Raw genomic sequence first — 21,309 nt, forward strand, 5'->3', positions numbered from 1 at the left:
AGGAAGATATTTGGGAAGAGAGAGTTGAAGGTTTTTAGGACCCAGGCCCCAGAAGGCCTTGTGGACAATGCAGAGGGTTTTGAACTTTATCCTCGCAGCCACTGGGAGCCAGTGTAGAGATTTCAGTCCTGGAGAGATACGGTCCCTGGGCTTGAGGCCAAGGACAAGTCTCGCAGTTCTGTTCTGGATGAGTTGCAGAGGGCGGAGAGTGGAGGCAGGCAGATTAAGATAGAGGCTGTTACAGTAATCCAGCTTCGAGAGAACCAGGGCTCGGGAGACAGTGAGCTTCTGGGGGAAGGAGAGGAAGGGAAGAATACCTCTGAGGAGGTGCAGCTGGTAGTGTGACCTCTTGGCGACGTCAGAAATATGAGGAGAGAAGGAGAGTGTGGAGTCGAAGATGACCCCAAGGTTTTTTGCCTTGCAGGTAGGAGCAGGGAGGGGGCCAAGGGAGGCAGGCCAGAGAGCTGCAGGGAAGGAGGGAGTGGGAGTACCGATGAGTAGAATCTCAGTCTTACTGGCATTAAGGCAGAGGTCATTGGCGGCACACCATTCTTGGATAGCAGACAGACAGTCAGAGATGAGGGAAGGAGAGGGGGAGGCTGAGGGTAGCCTGAAAATGAGCTGGGTATCGTCCGCATAGCACTGGAAATTAGGGCAGAGAGCGGCGATGCGGTGGGCAAGGAGAGCCAGATACTGGTTGAACAGTCAAGAACCTTCCTATTTAATGCCCAGTCTATGGCCACCTTCAACTTTCGCTCCCTCTCGGTGCAATTTTTCAAGTCCCAACTTTAGCTCCTTGAGACACAGTGATACAACAATGGACATTACCCCATTCAAACATTGGTAATGTATTTGGGATTTGCTACCTTGTGTACAAGCCGTTACGCCATTCTAACTGCTTCGATTTCACCACAGTTGTGAAATGTACCATTTAATTTGGCACTGCAAATACACGCACGTGCCTGCCAGGGAGATGCAGACGTTTTAGTAGAAAAACAGAAGCATGGTAACAGTATTTGAATTGTAAGCATACTATTAGATACATCTTACGTAGGAGGTAGTTGTCCAAGAATTGGATCCATGCATACACTGCCTGAAGCCAATTAATTTTGTGTGATGAACACAAAAATCAAAGACTAGCCCTCACCTTGCGGGTTCCAATGGCAGGATGGCATCAGCTGCTTCCTTCCCTTAAGTTCCTCTTCACTTACTGCCTGGTCCAATTTGTGCCAACCCCTTCACCACTAGGCCCTAACACAAGTCACCCTGGCTGGATTTGGTTGGTCCCAACGATTACACCACACACCTCGCTACTCCAGGTTGTCACTTCTCTCCCCACCTCCCATCCCTAGGTTACTGACATCCCACCACTTGCCTCCTTTCTCCCTGGCCTGGTTGTTTCAATTTCTTCAATTTCCCCTGTTCCTTTATTCAGAATAGTTTTAAGGCCACTATTGTTCCCACAACTACTACCCACGGGGGTCTGCTTCCCTTTTAGCCACAATATTTCTTAAAATTGAATTGTACCCACAAATGAGATTGCTCGTCAGTCTTTTTCCCATGTAATATTCTTGTTCAAAAAACACATTGCCACGTGAGCACCTATAAACATAAATGTATCCAAAGTAGCCAAAGCGCTTCCAGAAACAGACACAGTTATCCCCTTTCAAGTTGTCATCAGGAGAGAAGTGTAGAAGGAAACAATTGGAACAGCACCACATATCTGCACATGCAAGTCCCCTTATCAGTAAAGAACCAGAGACAGGGCTACTGGAATTCATTTCGGAGACACATCGTACAGTTTACAAAAAAATTCGAAAAACGTATTTAAGCCAGCAGTTGAATAACACCAATCTCCCTCTCAAAAGGATGGCAGTTTATGGATGTGCAGCAATATGCACCATAAACAATCAAGCCACAAGAATAGTGGCACAGTGCACTTGCTGCATGTAAGACCAGAAGCAAATACCAACCTTTATCCTGCAATTTCTCCTCCGACATGTAATCTGGGATGGGTGCTGTCCCCAGGGGGGAGCAAGACTCCCCGAGGTCTGTATGCAAAGGCCCCCGCCATGGTGCTTGTACCTGCACCAGATTTTTTTTTACATTTTTTAATCTTAAAGTAATCAAGGTCTCAATTGCTAATTACATATGTTTTCTCTAAAACTGTTATTCAAAGACACAGCGCATGACTGATTGATGAATAAGCAAATTTTTTTCGAAAGTTGAAAATGTTGAAATGCCTTATGCAATTGTGCCTTATAACAAACACAGGAATTTGTTGGGACTTTCTAATAACCTCATGCTCTTCTTGACAACTTCTAAATGGCAGAATCAATTCATCCATGGGAATATCCACTGTAATTGAAAGAAATGTGCTTAGTGCTCTATCTACGCAGAGCTATGCTAAACCCCCTCACCTCTGAAATTGCTGGGATCAAGGGGTGGTTTGCCTTCTTTTAAGGATTTTCTACAAAGGATGCGCTAATCTCTGACTTAATCATGCTCACACATGGGAGCAACTGTTAGCATATCGTTTAATATCGGAGTCCTATGTAAAGTGATGTTGCCTGTGCGTGCAGCAAGTCTTGAGTACTCAAACTGAGGCCAAGCCGAGGAAAGTACCTGTTAAGTTAGTAAGTTATAAGTTGGCATGCTTGCCCACGTTATCCCCCGATAGCCAATCATTGGGACACCCAGAACCTGATCAGTTGCTCACCACAAGGCATGCCCCAGTATATGCAACACTAGGAGGATGCATGAGAAAAAACCTAATGGTCACAGGCCCTAGCTGGATCTGCAGCATGGTAGGTTTCACGACGACTGGTCCCTCTAGAGCCATCCTGGTTAAAGACGCAAAACACACACCTACGGGCTACCAGGCCAGGCAGTTTCATGGAGAAATTTCCCTGGATGTACTGTCTCCGGAAACAACACAGGTGAACGCTGAAACATTGGGTTGTCTGTGTTCCGATGCAAAGGGGGCAAAGCAGAGCAGCTTGGGAAAGATTGCTCCCACTTTTGGCAGAACCATGACGGATTTGTAAACTGCCCAGCTGAAACACCAGTGGTCAAGATTAATTCAAAGCATCCAATCAATCACTTTTTGGTCTTTGTACTACTTTCACAAAGTCTGGCAGCCAGTATAAATAAAAGAGGAATAGCATGTGGTTTCACAAACCTATTCTGCTCCTTTCAGTGTGCCCTGAATACCCTTCAGAGCGGAAAAGCCCAAAATTGATGTATATAAAAATAACTGATTATGAATGGGGAAAAATAGCATATAAGGGACAGGGGATGTCTGGCTCTAGACACAGAATGCACAGACTGTGCTGATCAGACTTTATAAAATGCCCGCCAAAAACTACAGACTGCAATAAACTGAATAGAACACAGCGGTAAAAAAAAACAAATGCAGGTGGTGTGGTAAATACTGACAAAATCAAGAAAATGAATACACAAATGTATGTTGGCCACGAAATGACAACAGCGGTGGGAAAGTACTGATGTAGAGACAGCCAGTGTGTATGTTATGGGAATAGAGACACCGAATGCACATGAGCTCCTGCGCCCACTTGTTTGCTTGCCATTGCTTTTTGTAATATTATTCACTACGTCCGAGCAACCCTCATCAAATTGGTTTGGAAGAAGGAGGATGGACACCAGTATAAGAAACACAAGTAGCTGTAGGAAGAGCTTCACTCAACTTGAAAGCTTCTGTAGTTTCTGGCTGAGGGCAAGATGTCGCTTTTGCAAAATTAAAAAGTTTAAGTGTGTTGCTTATCTCCAGGATGCCGACGTACCATACATAAATTAAGAACTATAATGAAGTGGTGCATAAGTGTTGTTTCCCTCTATATTCAATGAACTAGGCAGTCTTTCTGTATATAAATTAAGAAAAGCCTGGAACCTTTTCAGCATGTTTTCGTATTACCTTCAAATTATTCTTTGAGCCTGTAATTGCTGTGCTTTGAAGTTGTATTTTCAAGAACACGCACAACAGCGTTTCAACATATGAAATGTCTGGGATCCATTTTTAAAGAATTTCAAAAACTAAATAAAATCTGGAGAGGATTTAGAAAATGTGCTGTGGTCTTGTTTGAGGAATGTTCATGCATAAAAACAAGAAGTAGAAAGAGCATAAGACAAAGAAGTGGAGTAGAGTGCCATTGCCACAACTACTAGTATAGAGAGACAAATAGTGCTGTGCAATGCAGGAAGATGGGGTGGGAACGTGCAAACAAGAATACATTTTGTAGGTGAGGCATACTTACTGAATTCAGCATAGTGCGGAGCATCGCAAGTAATAACAAGGCAGCTTCTTGGCAAACACTGTGGATTGAAGATACCACAGTCCCACTTGAAGCAGGAACTCCAAAGATAAAGCTCCATATGGAGTCCAAGTCAAACTGTGAGGAAGACCATAAAGAGTTGGAGTTATACATCGTATGGACATTTCAGCAGCTGCAACAGCTACTTTCTAGAGGTGGTCTTAAGTAATTCTTCAGCATCAAATGTCTGCCAAACATTATTAGAACAGGGAGGGCTACTTCCTCCAAAATTATATGTTTCAGAAGGTATGGCCTAATTGCTTTATTTAATTCATAATTAATCTCAAGTGAAACATGTTGCATTTAAATGTTTTCATTTACATAGGTTTGTTACAATAGGTGTGTGGTGAGCTCACTAATAGAAATGCACCAAAAAAAACGTTCCCACTGATATTTTCAGCAGACAAAACAAAATCAATTTGATAAGAATTTGTTTTCTGGAGGCATTGTAGAAAATCAAATTTCTTTAAATGTGAGATTGATTTTGCATAAAGTTAATCAAATTTAAAAATAGAGTTATATACACTCATTGGGATGAGTCAAAGAATTACTTAAACATTTGTGCAAATATATCCCTAATATTCTGATGCTTAGTTTATGTAGCGTAAGCACTTTTAATAAAATGCATATTTTCTTTGCAAAGGGTAGTTGTTGTGTTATGTCAACCTTTCACGTTATCAGTACTTACTGGGTTTCCCCACACTCTTGCATACTATTGCAACCCCTAACCTAAAATCTACTCCAAACTCATCACATCATGATTGAATATGCCAAGGGTACAACTAGTCGGGTTTGTTTCAACTTCAGGAAACAGATAAAGGGTGTCTAACCAGTGACTGCGGTGGAGGGAAGGCGGGGGAAGAGGGGGGGTTAGGGATGAAATGGTGGATGAGTGGCTGTTTCAAAGCTAGTCCACGAACTTCACTTAAAAACACAAAGTAAAGTAACGCAGTAGCTTCAGTGAAATAAGTAGGACCGCAAACGAAGCAACACATTGTTCATATTAATGTCCATCTGAAAACACAGCCGATAGAAATCAGCCAACACTAACAGGGTTAAGAGTTTTGACTGCCTTGATTACAGTGTTCGCAAAGTGAAGGCTGTACCTCTTGCTATGGTGATCAAACCCAATTTAGCCTGGTAACGGATAGATGCCAAAAAATAAAAAAATAAAAATAAATCAGAGGTTTGCTCCGGCACCACTTAAGCAATAAATACATCCCATGATGCAGCTAGACAGAAGGTAAGTTTCAATAATGTTGCAATGTGCAAGTGTGTAATTGCAGGGTGATTATGGTGAGATTCTGTGGGATGACTGTATACATCCAATTTCATGCTTCAAAGTCAACGTATCTTGTTGGTTTCACTTTGGGTTAGACATCAAATTAGTTCTTTTAGGCGTTAGTAAAACACGATCAAACTCATTCCTTGCAGGAATATCCCTACCTGGCAGCCCAGATTACTTCGGCCACTGGTGACAGGTGCACTGACCTGCAGGTTTTCAGGCAGTTCAGTGACTGGCTGCTGCAGAAAAAGTGCCATGAGCAGAAAATACAAGGCAGGAACATTTGTGTGCTTTGGGAGGTAGGAGTGAAGAACAGCAAAGCCTGGAAAATGACAGGCATCTCGGTTAATCTCCCTAAGTGTGGATCTGCCACTAGCACTTCGGCCGACGTTAAATCCTAAAATGGGTGAGAAAAGCACAAAGTGAAAAATGTATACTTCCCAAAATTGACAACCACTAATATTTACTGCTTAAATGTACTGTAATTCATTAAAGCAGTTGAACATTTCATATTAACATGCTAAAATTAATGGTGTATGCTCCTTCTATTTTGTACTGATAATTCTTTAAATCCATGCAAACTGGTCATCATGCGAAAGGTAACATTTATTATAGATTTTTCATGACAATACAAACCAAAAGCATACTACCAAAAATACAAACTATAAAGCAACTAAGTAGGCTGTACAAGGTCATACAACACGATGAGCATTATGCCTTTACATGTATGTGGGTGCCTAGCTTAAAACCTTGTTTTACGCATGACCTTCTTTGATAGCAACATGCTAAATATATAGAGGGCCCCATCACGAGTTAGGTGGTAATCTAAATGACGGGTGATTTCCCCCTACCCTCTTTCCCCCCTCACACGCACACTAAAAACAAAACAAAACCACACAACCACACACACACACACACACACACCTCTCAGAAATGTTCTTTCTGAAGGATGTTCCGTCCCATGGATCTCTAATCTATGATAACCTATCCGCAGTGTAGCTGATCTTCGGACACCTTTCTGCCACCAGCTGCTCCCTGTGACCTTAGTTCCACCCTTTTTCCCTAGCAATTCTACGCTGAAGAATGGCAGAACTGATGGTGTACTAGCTATCTACACAGAGGGGCAGGTAGGGAGGACGATGAAGAATCTGTGGGAGGAACATCCAACAGGAATAACATGACCAAGACAGAAGTAAAGTATTCTTCTAATGGATTCCTTCCTCCCACGGGTTTCTCATCTATGATAGACTTCCATAGCAGTACTTGGATCTTGAACAGGGGAATTGGGGGAAGGACACCACCTAGACCAGAAAACTCAGTACGACTGCTCGCTGAAATGGGAGTCCAGGCCTGAAACGCAATCCAAGCAGTAATGCTTAGTGAACATGTGCAGTGAAGCCCATATTTCCGCCTAGCAGATGTCCAGGACAGGGACCCCCTCTGAAGGGCAGAGGTGGCCATCATCCCTCTGGTAGAATGAGCTTTGAGACCATCAGACACATCCTTAACCATCGCATTCCAAGATGCAGAGAATAATCCACCTAGTCAGGGTCTGTTTGCTCACCGCCCTGCCAGCATGTGCACCAGCATAGCCAACAAAAAGTTATTAGTCAATAATCTGTTTATTCGGATAACAAATATCCATAAAACTCAGAAGAAATGATCACAAGTAATATAATAATGATGCAAGAATAAATAGTACATAAAACATTCAATCAGATTAGCAGTTTACTAAAAAGAGAATTTCAATGCATGAAAGCCACCAAAAGAACTCCTGCACTTCATGGAACGCTTAAGAAAAGTTAGCATAGTCCATCCCACCAGAGGCGAATCCACCATTAGTAAATACAATAGTGCAACCCGACATTAATCAAACCTCTTGGCTCTAAGTAGAGGGACAGATTTAGCTGGCCGAATGTGATCATGTGCCGGGCTAAAAAATACATAAATGTAGGAGGTCCTCCGTAGAAGCCCCACCGTTATCACCCTCCAAATCAACTGTCCAAACAGCTATCACTCCAAGTGGTAGACAATTAAATCTGGCTTTCGTTAAAATTGTGTGATCGTAGAGTCAATTAGACCAGGTTAAGAAATGCTGTACAGAATTTGAAGAGATGGCCAAATGCCTCTAGGTTTTGCTAGCTCTCTTGCTTCCCTCGTGTCCCTTGAAATGGACACCAATTGGTCTCTTAAAATCGATACCACCACTCAGTTAAGAGGATTCGGAGGCCTAAAGTGTTGTTGTTCATTGATGTTGGCAAGGGAGATTAAAAAGCTGGTCATCTTGCCAGATGTCCCCAAATCATAGAGACATAGTAGCATAGAGCCTGTACCAGGTACAGCCGATTAACCCACTGCTCTGCCTTGGAAGGATGGGGCAGAAGAAAAAACACAGGAAGATGGATATTTTGAGAGAGATGGAAATCCGAGACTACTTTTGAAACTAACGATGGTCTCAATGTTACCTTCTCGTTGGAGAAAACCAAACAGGAAGGTTTAACAGAACGCCTGGTTCTCACTCATCCGTTTAGTAATGGTGACGAGGAAAATCACCTTAAGGGTGAGTAACTTAATAGAACAGGAATGGAGGGGCTCAAACCAATCTCCCATAAGGAATGTGAAAACCAAATTCAAACCCATCCCAGAAACACAAAATGGCACAGAGGAAAATGGTTCCACAAACCCTGCAAGAACTGAAATAGTGGTGAGGTACTCCTTTTACAGTGCCGATCTGCAGGGTCGACTGGCCCAAAATTAGCAAAACAAATCCGAACAGGAGATGAACAACAGGATAGTCCAGATCGCTCTCCTAGCACCAAGCTGAAAATGGACACCATCTGCAGGCATAAATAGACTTTGTCCTAGGCCTCCAAGCTGATAGGAGTACATCCATGACGTCTTCCGATAAGTCCCACCCCTTGTATCTCAGCCTCTCATTAGCTAAGCACAAAGTTTCAGGCTGCTGAGGTTCTGATGGGATGATCACCCCTCCAACTGGGAGGGCATATTCCCTCTCCGCAGAAGACAGTCAGGGAGGGCAGATAGACATTTCTAACAACTACGGGTACCATGTTCTCCAGGCCCAGAATGGGGCTATCGGAACAAATGTAGACCAGAATAGGCACTACCTCCTGAGAACCAGCAGCATTGGCGGGAACGCAGAAAAAGGTCGAAAGACCACTTGACAGTCAGCGTGTCCCCCAGAGCTCCCAGTCAAAGAAATTCTGTGGTGCTGAACAATTGTCACTTCTTGTTCACATTAGAAGCAAAGAGATCCACTTGAGGAGTTCCTAGGTGGGAGAAAACTTCCTGACAGAGCTTCCACTTGTGGGAGGCCGAAGTCAGTCTGCTCAATGCATCCACTGTGACGTTCTCCCTTTCGGCAAGATGAACAGCCGACAGAGAGGCTTTTCTCCAGAGTCCAGAACCACAGTTGCATTGCTTCTCTGCATAGTGTCACGGACCACTCACCACCCTCGCTTGCTTGTTGAGGTAGTACATGGCCACTGTGTTGTCCATCAAGATTAGCACTGCCTTGCTCATCAGAGGGGAGAAAGGCAACCGGGGCCAGAATGATTGCTCTCAGCTCCAGCAAGTTGATGTGCTCCATAGACTGATGGAGACCAGTCTGCTCACAAGCAGATATGACAGGAGTGCCCCAACCGGTCAGTGATGCATAGCTGACCAGCAGCCAGGATTGACAAAATAATGCCCCTTTCAGTAGGTTGTCTCTCAAAGACCACCACATAGGGTCTCGAGCAACTCTGCTCGACACCTGAAGGAGATCTGACATGTGACCATGAAATTGAGACCACTAACAACGGAGGGGGCACTGAACTGACCTTATGCACAGCCAGGCTTTCTGAACCACCAGAATGCAGCAGGCCAAGAGGAGACTGGGACGGCACAACATGGGACTTTTTAAAATCCAGGGAAAAGCTTAAGATCTGCAATAGGCTGCACGTGTGGAACAGATGTGCAGACATCTGGTCCGGGGGCAAGCTTGGATGAGCCAGTCGCCCAAGTAGGGAAAGACATGAACACCCTCCCTCCTGAGGCGAGCACTACCACTACAAACAGCTTGGTGAAAACCCTGGGTGCCGAAGAAAGACTGAACAGCAGGATTCTGACCTTCCAGTGATTTCGGTCCACAATGAACCTCAGGTACTTCCTTATGCTTGCGATTAATAGGCATATGGAAGAAGGCATCCTGAAGGTCCAGTGACAGTAGCCAGTCCTTCAGATTGAGGTCTTGGAGGATCTAGGCTAGAGTTACCATCTTCATTTCTTCTTTCACAAGTACAGATTCAGAAGCTTTAGATCCAGAGTTGGGCGCAAGTGACAGTCTTTCTTCACAAACAGAAAATAAGTTGAGTACAAGCCCTTGCCTCGTTCTGAGCACAGCACCAGTTCTATCAAGTTCTTCAAGAGAATCTGGTGGACCTCCTCCAAGAGGACAGGCTCTAGAGCGAGACGTTGGAGGGAGGAAAGTGGTCCGGAGGACACTGGAGGAAAGGGAGGTAGTAACCCTGCTGAATGACCTGTAAAGCTCAAGCAACTGATTTAGTGCGAGACCATTTCGTGCCGAACAGGGAAATTATCCTTTCCACAGAGGATTAGTGGTAGAATTCCTCAGAGGTTTCGCACCCTGGTTGGCTGAGGAGAAAGCAGTCGCTCATGCTTCACCCCTAGAGGCACCTCTGCCTTTTCTCTCTTGGGAAGTGTCTGCCCTCCAGTCTCCCAGGGGCCACTTGGCTTCTTCCATGGGGACCGTAGGAGGTAGAAGGGCAAAAGCCCCGACCCCTGAGGAATGGCCCAAAGGGTTGCTGTACTGCCAACCCTACAGAATATGCCATCACCTTGGACGACTAGAACACTTATGCGGCATCATCGGGCCAGGCCACACACACACGTTCTGCCCATCAAAGGGCATATCCAGTAGGCAGCCTGAACATTCTGCGCAAAGCCCGACATTGCACCACCATACTCCTGGCTATGGAGCATCCTCACGGTTAGCTGTGTCTAGGCCTGACTGCATGAAAGCCTCCATGTTGTCTTGCCTCATTGCCAGAAACCCCTCTCTCAGATCCCCTTTAGGGATGTGCTTGGATGCGTTGGCTACTGCTGACCAAAGACTTAAAGAAAATGTTGTCATGGCGCAGGAGGCATTCACTGTTTGAAGTGCAAGGCTACCCAAGACGAACAGCTTCTTGTCAAAGGCATCCAGTTTCTTGCTCTGTTGGGTGGAAGAGAAGGAATGGCAGATGTCTTCAAGTTAACTGTTGGAGCCCGAACAACTAAGTTCTCAAGGTAGGCATGGGTGGACAAAAAGCTGAACCTGAATGAAGTGAAAAATGTTTTCCAGCCAGCTCTTTGTCAACAGCAGGTGTAGAGTCAGGCCTTTGTCCTATCTCTAACACCAGAGCATCCACAGCTATGTCAAACTGCAGTAAGGTCTCATTTGTGGGCCCTTCGTCCAGAATGCCAGTCATCAAATTGGACTTTCAGACAGGATGGGGCAGATAACAGGGTTATCAGCATCCTTGTCATCAACCTCTGCAAGGACGCCTGAGGTTTACCCGGAGTTGGAGTTGGAAGAATATCCAGCACAGGGGAGGTGTCAAGACCGATGGCCTTCTGGGGGTCTGTGGACTGTGCTTGAATGTCCTCACCTTCCTCATAAAATTCCTCTGGGAAGCCCCTCTCCTCCCTGCAGCCCATGGCTCCAATGCCAAAGGGTATGGATTTGCAATCCACATCAGAGATGTGGCACATTTTTGTCACAAAGGGCTTCATCGGCTAAGGGGGTACTTCTTAGGGGCTGTCCCACAACATCAAACAGAAGGTTAGAGACCTTCACAGGGGCTCCAGCACCAGAAGGCTGTGCCTGTCAGTGCTGGGAGACCATGTCACCCTTGGGATCCAGGCCTGAGCGTGTAGGCATGCAGAAATGTTCCCCTGCCAGTTTGGGTCAATGCAGTGGTCCAGTTGAAGCCAGTGGTGCCATCGGCAAGAGGCAAAAAACATCAGCACTGGGCCCTTGGCATCTTCAATCAAATGTTCTCACATTCCTCCGGTGTGGTGGATTAGTTGGGAAACGGTACCTGTGGCGTCACATCTGGGGTGTCTCTGGAGCAATGAGACTTCCTTCAGGATGAAGAAGATTGGCGAGAAGAACCTCTTGCAGTGCTGCTGCTACTTCTCATTGCTATTTTCAGGTGACCTGTCCCTGGACAAGCTGTCATGCGCAGTAGGAAGGTCAGGCACACCAAGCACACCGCCTTACAGAACACTCATACCCACGGTGATTCTCTGACACATAACACAGCGAGAATCTCCAAGTCACAGTCAGCCCTTCACATGATCACGCTACCTGTGGTGCGAGGGAAGCGTCACCAATTTCCAGGCTCTATCAGAGGGCAATACTATTTGTTCCCTCGTTTCCACTGGCAACTGCCATGGAGATTGCGAGAGGGCTGGAGCAAGAGTAATCGACAACAACTACTTCCTGGTTTCGGGCCGAACTCTCGGTCACGTGCCCTGAGCTCCGCTCACGTGATCAGGAGTCGACAGGTATAAAAGCGACTCACTTTGAATCACTCGTCGCTTCACAGCTGTTTCGCAACACTGTTTGGCGTATTCAAGTCACGTTGGATTCATTTGGTTACAGATCTCAAGCTTACGGATTACGGACTGGGTTTCTTGTTCCTTGGATTTGGCGTTTGGTTTCTGCTTGGATTTACGGACCTTTTTGACTTTAGCTCACGTTTCATGGATTGATTGGATTATCCTTATCTGCTTTGTCAAGCATTCTACGCTCTCCAGAGTTCCGCGAACTGCCACATTCCCACAGTTTTCAGAATACTTCCAAGAATCATTAGGTGGTAAAAGTGCTCAGTTTCTGGAGCCTTGGCTTTGAAGTATTACTGACGCTTCCCTGCACCACAGCCTCAGAGTTACTGGCAGTCAGAATATAACCCTTGGGTAAGCCCTATTTCAATAACAGTTACATTGTTAACAGTACTGTGTTTGTTTGTACTAATACCTAATTAATTCCACAGCTCTGGGGTCCTCGGCGGCGTCTGGTCCTGCGAAAGAACAACCACCACCTGTGGCCTCAAGGCTCGCACGGGGAGTGATTTTTCTTCTCACCGTGTGGAACTTGGGGACAGAGGCCCAAATATTCTTCACAACGAGTCAAGTTACGACAGACTGTGAAGCTGCGGGTTGTGTTGAATATGGAGGCCGCAGCCGACGACCCCGTGGCTGCATTGGTACAGGCAATTACAGTGTTGAGGGCGGATATGACAGCTGCCAATGCTGCTATACATCAGCGGTTAGACATCATTCAAAGTACTCGCAATCCCTTACCCGCTGATGCTGAGTTTGGCGATTTGGCGGCGGCCCCACCAGCAGTAAAGCCACCTATTGTTCCCACTGCAGCACCTCAAGTTCCCCTATTGGTTCCCACGCCCTTTCCTTTGGCTGCTCCAGAAAGATTTCATGGGGATCCCCGAAAGTTTCGTACATTCATAAACCAATGCAAATTGCATTTTCTTTGTAGACCTCAGGCTTTCCCCGATTCCACCCCAAAGGCTTCATTTACATCATCTCATCTAGCTGGTACAGCTGCCGCTTTGGCAAACCCGTTACTGGAAAACAATAGTCCTGTTCTTTACGATTTTGACTTACTAGTCACAGAAATGTCTCAGGTGTTTGACACACGCCACAAGGCCCAGTCCCGGGATCTTGAGTTATTGGAATTATCCCAAGGAAAGGGTTCACTCATAGAATATATTGCCCGATTCAATCAATTGGCTGCTGAGACCTCTTGGCCTGAAGAAAAGAAAGCAGTGGTGTTTTACAGAGGACTCAGTAATTCCATGAAGGACGCTATGGCTGTCATACCCTCTCTGCCCACACAACATGTGGAACTAGTTGACCTTGCCCTACAGATAGACGCACGGCGTTCTGAACGTAAAAATGAAGCAGTGTTTCCTAGTACAGTTCAGACCTCTTCTTCCACAGATACAGGTGGCGAACCCATGCAGATAGGCGGAATCCGCAGTCCGATTTCCCAAATCGAGCGAGAACGCCGTAGAACGGACAACGCCTGTTATTATTGTGGCTTAAACAGTCATTTTGTAAAGACCGGACCTCGGCGTCCCAAGACTAAAAATTCGTTTTTTTGGACTGCTCGACCCTAGATTCGAGGGCCGGATCGAGCAGTTCATCCACTCCCTTCGGAAAGGATACCTGCTTTTGGCAGGGTTAGGCCAGTGGTGGTACAGGCTACTTTGAAACCCACTCCAGAGGTCACTCACACAGTTTCTATTGTTATTGATTCAGGTGCCACAGGCAATTATGTTGATATAATATTGACTAAGTCATTGAATCTACCCCTGGTTACCAAGCAACACCCAGAACCTGTACAGGCAGTTGATGGCACGGCATTGATTTCCGGTCCGATTAGACAACAAACTGCCCCAATCACCATGAATATACAAAACACCCATCAGGAAGTGATTTCCTTTGACTTAATATCGACATCACAGTTTGGGTTGATATTGGGTATTCCGTGGTTGAAACAACATAATCCCCTGATTGACTGGAAGTCTGGGCATGTTCAGTTGGAGTTGGAAATATGTCAAAATGTTTGCCTCACCGCACCCGAAGGCATTGATTCACCTCCAAGTACTTTGGGGGCCATAGCACAACTCATGTTGAATGATGACACCACTTCTTTATCAGAACCAAACTTGGTGGGGGCGGTTGTAACTGCCATTCCTTCTGAATACCAAGATTTTCAGGAAGTTTTTGATAAAGGTTCTTCTGAAATTCTTCCTCCGCATCGCCCTTATGATTGTCCTATTGACATAATTCCTGATTCCATCATTCCTTCAGGGCGCATTTATTCATTATCTCCCTCGGAGGAACAAGCTCTCAAGGATTACATCCAAAAGGCCCTAAAAATTGGTCACATACGACCTTCTACCTCACCAGCGGCCAGCCCTATTTCTTTTGTTCCCAAAAAGGAGGGCGATTTACGTCCTTGCGTGGATTACCGCCGCTTGAATTCCATCACCATAAAAAAACGGTATCCTATCCCTTTGATCACTCCATTGTTGGATAGATTAAGTCACGCCACTGTCTTTACAAAACTCGATCTCCGTGGAGCATATAACTTGCTTAGGATTCGCCCCGGAGACGAATGGAAGACTGCTTTTTGTACTTGGTATGGGCTGTTCGAGTATGTGGTTATGCCCTTTGGGCTTGGTAACGCCCCCGCCACATTTCAACGGTTCATGAACAAGATATTCCATGACTTGCTGGATGTATGTGTAGCGGTATATCTAGATGATATTCTCATTTTTTCACAAAACCTAAAGTAACATGTGACACACGTCCGTGAGGTTTTGTCCCGTCTTCGCCAAAATTCACTTTTTGCTAAACCTGAGAAGTGTCAGTTTCATACCGACAGTGTGGAGTTCTTGGGATTCCATATTACGCCCGGGGATCTATCCATGAATCATTCTAAAGTTCGTGCTGTGTTGGATTGGCCGAAGCCCAGTAATCTTAAGGCATTACAATCCTTTCTGGGTTTCTCAAATTATTACAGGCGTTTTATTCAGGATCTTTCCTCCATTGTAACACCCCTGACTGCACTAACCAGTCCCAAAGTGCCTTTTGTATGGCTAGAAGAGCATCAGACAGCTTTTGACGCATTAAAGACAGCGTTTACTACTGCCCCCGTTCTGAAACATCCCGATCCGGAACTCCCTTTCATAGTGGAAGCAGACGCATCCTCATTTGCCCTTGGCGCAGTGTTATCCCAGCATTGCCCTTATTCAGGTCAATTACATCCAGTGGCCTTTCATTCCCAGAAATGTTCCCCTACCGAAAGCCATTACACTGTCACGGAAAAAGAATTATTAGCCATCAAAGATGCCTTTCAGGTTTGGCGACATCATCTGTTAGGGGCCAGATTTCCTATCATGGTATTCACAGATCACGGAAATATCCAAGACTTAGCCTCACTCAAGTGTATCACTAGCCGGCAGGTGCGATGGCATTTATTCTTTGCGGCCTTCGACTTCCAGATCAAACATAGATCAGGCTTGTCTCATGGAAAGGCAGATGCACTATCACGTACCCCTGGCGGAGTCTCCCTACCTGTTTTTCCGGAAACTCTATTAGACCAACATGTCATTTGTCTATGTACACCTCCTGTACCATTACTGAAATCGATTCGAACAGGGGTTTCATTACATCCTGAACAAGTCTCAGAGTGGAATCTAGTGTTTCATGATGGTTTACCTTTCATCCAGAATAAATTATGGTTACCAACAACAGAGACCTGCAACTTTGCTTTGGAGTGGTCCCATGACAGTGCTGTCAATGGACATCCTTGACAAAAGAGGACGTTGGATCTCCTCAAACACTGGTGTTGGTGGCCATCCATGAAAAACGATGTTGAGGGCTATGTGAACACATGTGCAATTTACGCCCAGTGCAAGCATCGTCGGGGGCGTCCGGTGGGCCTTTTACATCCTTTGCCTGTACCCCCTCGACCCTGGCACACAGTGTTGATAGATTTTGTGACAGATTTACCCAGAACCAAGGGCTTCGACACAGTTTGGGTGGTGGTGGATTCTTTTTCTAAACTTGCTCGATTTATTCCCTGTTCTGGCATACCGTCCACCCAAACCCTGGCCAACCTATTCTTTAAATCTGTCTTCTGTCTTTTTGGGCTACCCACAGTCATCATCTCGGACAGAGGGCCGCAATTCACGTCTCGGTTCTGGCGGGCGCTCACAGGTCTCCTAGGCATTGATTCCCGTTTCTCATCCGCCTATCATTCAGAAACGGATGGCCAGACTGAGAGGGTGAACCAGACCATGGAACAGTATTTACGCTGTCTCTTCTTACAACACCAACAATCATGGTTAAATGTCTTACAACTTGCTGAATTTGCTTACAATAACTCCTTGCACACCTCCACTGGTTCTTCTCCCTTTTATGTTCTGTATGGCAACAACACATACCTTGCCTGTTCCTGATTTCACACTTTCTATTAATCCCGCTGCGGTTGCTTGTGCCCGTGATCTATCGGGTATTCGTGCCCAGACACTCGCTCATCTTCGCGAGGCTCAGGCGTCGGCGAAGTCTGCGGCTGATAGGCAGAGAGCTGTGGCACCTTCCTATTCTGTGGGGGACAGGGTTTGGCTTTTGTCCATGCCCCGCGGATGGTTTCTCGTTTCCACCTGGACCATCCCGCATGCCCACGTGGTCGTGGGCCATTGGGGGCGGGGGCTCTGTCATGCACAGTAGGAAGGTCAGGCACACCGCCTTACAGAACACTCATACCCGCGGTGATTCTCTGACACATAACAGAGCGAGAATCTCCAAGTCACAGTCAGCCCTTCACATGATCACGCTACCTGTGGTGCGAGGGAAGCGTCACCAATTTCCAGGCTCTATTAGAGGGCGATACTATTTGTTCCCTCGTTTCCGCTGGCAACTGCCATGGAGATTACGAGAGGGCTGGAGCAAGAGTAATCGACAACTACTTCCTGGTTCCGGGCCGAACTCTCGCTCACGTGCCCTGAGCTCCGCTCACGTGATCAGGAGTCGACAGGTATAAAAGCGACGCACTTTGAATCACTCGTCGCTTCACAGCTGTTTTGCGACACTGTTTGGCGTTTTCAAGTCACGTTGGATTCATTTGGTTACAGATCTCAAGCTTACGGATTACGGACTGGGTTTCTTGTTCCTTGGATTTGGCGTTTGGTTTCTGCTTGGATTTACAGACCTTTTGACTTCAGCTCACGTTTCATGGATTGATTGGATTATCCTTATCTGCTTTGTCAAGTATTCTACGCTCTCCAGAGTTCCTCGAACTGCCACGTTCCCCCAGTTTTCAGAATACTTCCAAGAATCATCAGGTGGTAGCCAGTGCTGAGTTTCTGGAGCCTTGGCTTTGAAGTATTACCGACGCTTCCCTGCACCACAGCCTCAGAGTTATTGGCAGTCAGAATATAACCCTTGGGTAAGCCCTATTTCAATAACAGTTACATTGTTAACAGTACTGTGTTTGTTTGTACTAATACCCAATTCATTCCACAGCTCTGGGGTCCTCGGCTGCGTCTGGTCCTGCAAAAGAAAAACAACCACCTGTGGCCTCAAGGCTCGCACGGGGAGTGATTTTTCTTCTCTCCGTGTGGAACTTGGGGACAGAGGCCCAAATATTCTTCACAACGAGTCAAGTTATGACACAAGCGCTCTGTGTGATTTCGACTGAGACTGTATTCCTTCACCCTATATGTTATGGAGGTAGTCGAAGAGTTTACCCGCCATTTTCCAGAGGCCTTTGGAAGCATGGATTACCACGACCTGCAATCATCGACATTGTTCCTCTCCTTCAAACAAAACAAACAAATGTGATGGGGATCCGACACCGACATCTACCGGCAGCAATTCACGCAAGGTTTAAAACCAGAGGAGTTTGCTTGGTTGGGCATTATTGTCCTATTTTGTCCAAAGTAACTTGTTACCGAAGTATGCAGAAAAAAGGTACTGATGTAACAGTGCACGGCTCCTCGATATACACTGGCCATGACATGTCTGGCAGAGGGCGCATAGAGGCATCGGGCAGAGCCGATGTGGAGCAATACTGCATCCCCCTGGTGGCAGAAAACTTCAGAAAAATCAGCTGCACTGCAGATAGGATATCTTTTTAAATTTCTTTTATAAATGTTTATTGGTTTAACATAAGCGGGGTATAACAGGACAAGTTAAATTAACCATTTACATACAATTCCAATTTTTTCATTTGCTTCCTAGACAGAACCATTTTAGCTAAAAGGTTAGAAAGACCAAAACAATTCCGAAGAAAAAGAACGAGGCAATGAGAAGAAGCATAAACCAAGAAAAAGGGTGTGAGAACAGGGAGTGTCAAGTTCAGGTTTAAACTTTTTTTTCTTTTTTAAAAGAAAAAAATAGAAAACAAGAAATGTGTTTACATCAATCAATCCTTGTTTCGCATGTGTTATTTAATTCTAGCTTTTAGTAAGAGGGCTTCAATAAACTTAAGGACTTCAAGACATAAGCTGGTGCTCTCTCCCATGATCATCCACTCCCACAAGTTCTGGTCAAGTTCAACACAGTCAATCTTTTGTATTCTTTAAGTAAATGGTGCCTAGGCGTGCCAACTTAGGACAAGTGGTAACCCAATGAAAAAAGGGTTTCGACAGTTCCCTCTGTGCCGCAAAATCTACAGTTGGCTTCACTCCGCGTTATTAATTTCCTCTCTAGAGATATCTCTTGTGTCTATTATGTTTAGTCTCACTCTTTAAAAAAGGAGTTCTCAATAGCTTGGTGAAGGGAATATTTTCAAATATACTTGCAGTTGGTTTAGTCCTTTTTTTTCCCTTTCTTGAAAGGGTCTTCGCAAGTCTCGATTTCTCAGCTGTACTGGTTTCAATCCAGTCTTGCTCGACTAACCTCTTTTTGATTTTCATTGGGTTACAGAGAAGAAGTTCTTCTTGACACAGATCGCCATTTTTCATTATATTCTCAATCTTGGTTCGCCATCTCTGGAGCGTGAGATCTTGGGTTTCCTCTTCACAAATGAAAATTTCGAGTGGAGAATTTAATTCTGCTAGTTTAGTTTTCCTGTACAATGTAATAGTTTTCCATAACACCAAGCTCTCCAAAGATTGTAGTCTAAGTTCCTGGTGGATAACCACCATACGGAGAGCATTGGGTATTCGCAAACATTTCCACCAAAAGAATCCCTCTAGTTGTGTCCAGATTTTTCATGGTAGACATAGCATTCTTTAAGAACCATATGTCAGAATAGCAGCAACGTTTTGTCGGTAGAATGAAACAAATGGAATTAGGGAGTATCTTCCATATTTTCGCAGAATTCTTGTGCCTTCAGCCGCTAAACGTTTAGTTTTTATTCGGAGAGTGCAGTAGTGAGCACTCTCACTGCAGTTCTTGTTAATCAGGAATGCGAGGTACAGCATGGTATCTACGACCTCCATTTTCATGTCGTTTATCCACCAATTTTGATTCTTTTGCTCCGGTTTTCGGGCTGAAGTCATCTGCAAAATTTCAATTTATGGACATTGATGTTCATGTCATTATTTTTACAGATATTGTTGGAAGCAATTCAATCTTCTTTGTAATCCCACTGGTGTTAGATCCATGAAAACAATATCATCTGCATAAAGTAGCCATGGTTTTAAGTTTCCATTTATTTTGGGAGGGAAGGCTCTTACTTCTTCCTGTGAGGCACCAAGATCTGCAATATATAGACTGAAGAGAAACGCTGCTAGCGCGCACCCTTGTTTCAGGCCTCTGTATGTTGGTATTTTCTCTGAGAGCACGCCTGATTTAGATAGTCTGACCTGTACTGAAGTATTTGTATAAAGTGCACAGATCGCTTCAATCAGATCATTAGGGAAGTTCCATTTCTTTAATTTGGCCCAAAGTTTGGCTCGGTTCACACAAACGCTTTTTCCACATCTAAAAAAGCCTTATAGATTCTTGATCTGGACTCCAATGCTCTAGATTTTAGAATTGCTAATATGAAGATGTTTAGCGATGTTCCGACACCCTTAATAAATCCTGTTTGATGGAGATCCAGGATTCGGGAATTAGTGGCCCATTTTACTCTGTCCCTCTTTTTATAGATCGGAACTACTATAGCATCACACCATGAGGTTGGGACTTGGCTTGTACTCAATACTTGGGGATAGATTTGAGTGAGGCCCTTGCCCGAAACTTCTGGGTGTTCTTTTAATAGGTGATTCAACATCCCGTCGGGGCCTGCTGCCCTTGATGAGCTTAGTTTCTTAATTCTTGCTTCAACATCTGCTCTATCTATGTCATGTCGACATAATTCTTATCTACCTCCAGAGCTTGTTTAATTGAGTGGGCAATCTTAACGATCTATATCTTGCCAATTTTTTTTTTTTTTAAATTCGATTTTATTTGATTTTCAAAGTTAACATTTGTCATCAAGGCAAAACGAGGAAACATTTACATACAAGAATAAAGGAAAAAAGAATAAAGAAAATATCACCATCGTTTGTTTCACGTAGTGCGATATGGTTGGTTTACAATATGTAGAACTAGGAATGCCAAAAATAAGGGCTAAACCCTAATTATTCCTTACTAATGTTAACAATTCTTCCCATCCCCCCAACCCTGCCCCGGGAAAGAGAGACGTGTCGTGTTAGGAGTGAGGTGTTATGGTTGACAGCAAGGGTTTGGTCTTTGTCAGGCGCTTTTTCATACAAGGGTTCCACATGTGGGGGAATCGCTCCAGGGTTTTGGGTGATGTTTATGTGGTGATAGTGAGAAGGGGGCAAGTGCTTGTCAGGGAAATGGAGAACAGCACATTCCGGTCAAGAAACAAGATTCGCAACATTCATGATGGGGGGTCGTCAGTGTCTGATGTTGGGTGTTCAGTAGATGTATAAGCTCTTAAAAATTCTGACCATAGTAGTTCAGATTGTGTCGCTCTACCATGGAGGGAAGCAGTGATTTTCTCCATGGTACAAATGTTCAACACCACATTGATCCACTCTTGTTTGGACGGGGTCGTGGGCGATTTCCATTTTGCAGCAAGTAAGGCTCGCGCCGCAAGCAACAGGTGGGGGGCTAGGCCACTCACCTTTAACC

General features: G+C 45.1%; 1 protein-coding gene across 5 annotated transcripts in view; it reads right to left on the reverse strand.

The window, feature by feature from the left end:
- Window positions 1-21,309, reverse strand: part of WDFY3 (WD repeat and FYVE domain containing 3) — a 2,538,776-nt gene that overhangs the window by 1,207,208 nt on the left and 1,310,259 nt on the right. For 4 of the 5 annotated variants that reach the window (XM_069630405.1, XM_069630403.1, XM_069630404.1 and 1 more), the window contains 2 exons: window positions 5,778-6,013; window positions 4,275-4,409 (listed from right to left, as the gene is read on the reverse strand). In XM_069630405.1, the coding sequence (XP_069486506.1) occupies window positions 4,275-4,409; window positions 5,778-6,013 (371 nt within the window). The remainder of the gene's footprint in view (window positions 1-4,274; window positions 4,410-5,777; window positions 6,014-21,309) is intronic. The other variant, XM_069630406.1, reaches the window with a different exon arrangement.

Source organism: Ambystoma mexicanum, chromosome 6q (genome assembly GCF_040938575.1).
Source record: "Ambystoma mexicanum isolate Mex_15411 chromosome 6q, UKY_AmexF1_1, whole genome shotgun sequence".
In the NCBI taxonomy this organism is placed as follows: Eukaryota; Metazoa; Chordata; class Amphibia; order Caudata; family Ambystomatidae; genus Ambystoma; species Ambystoma mexicanum.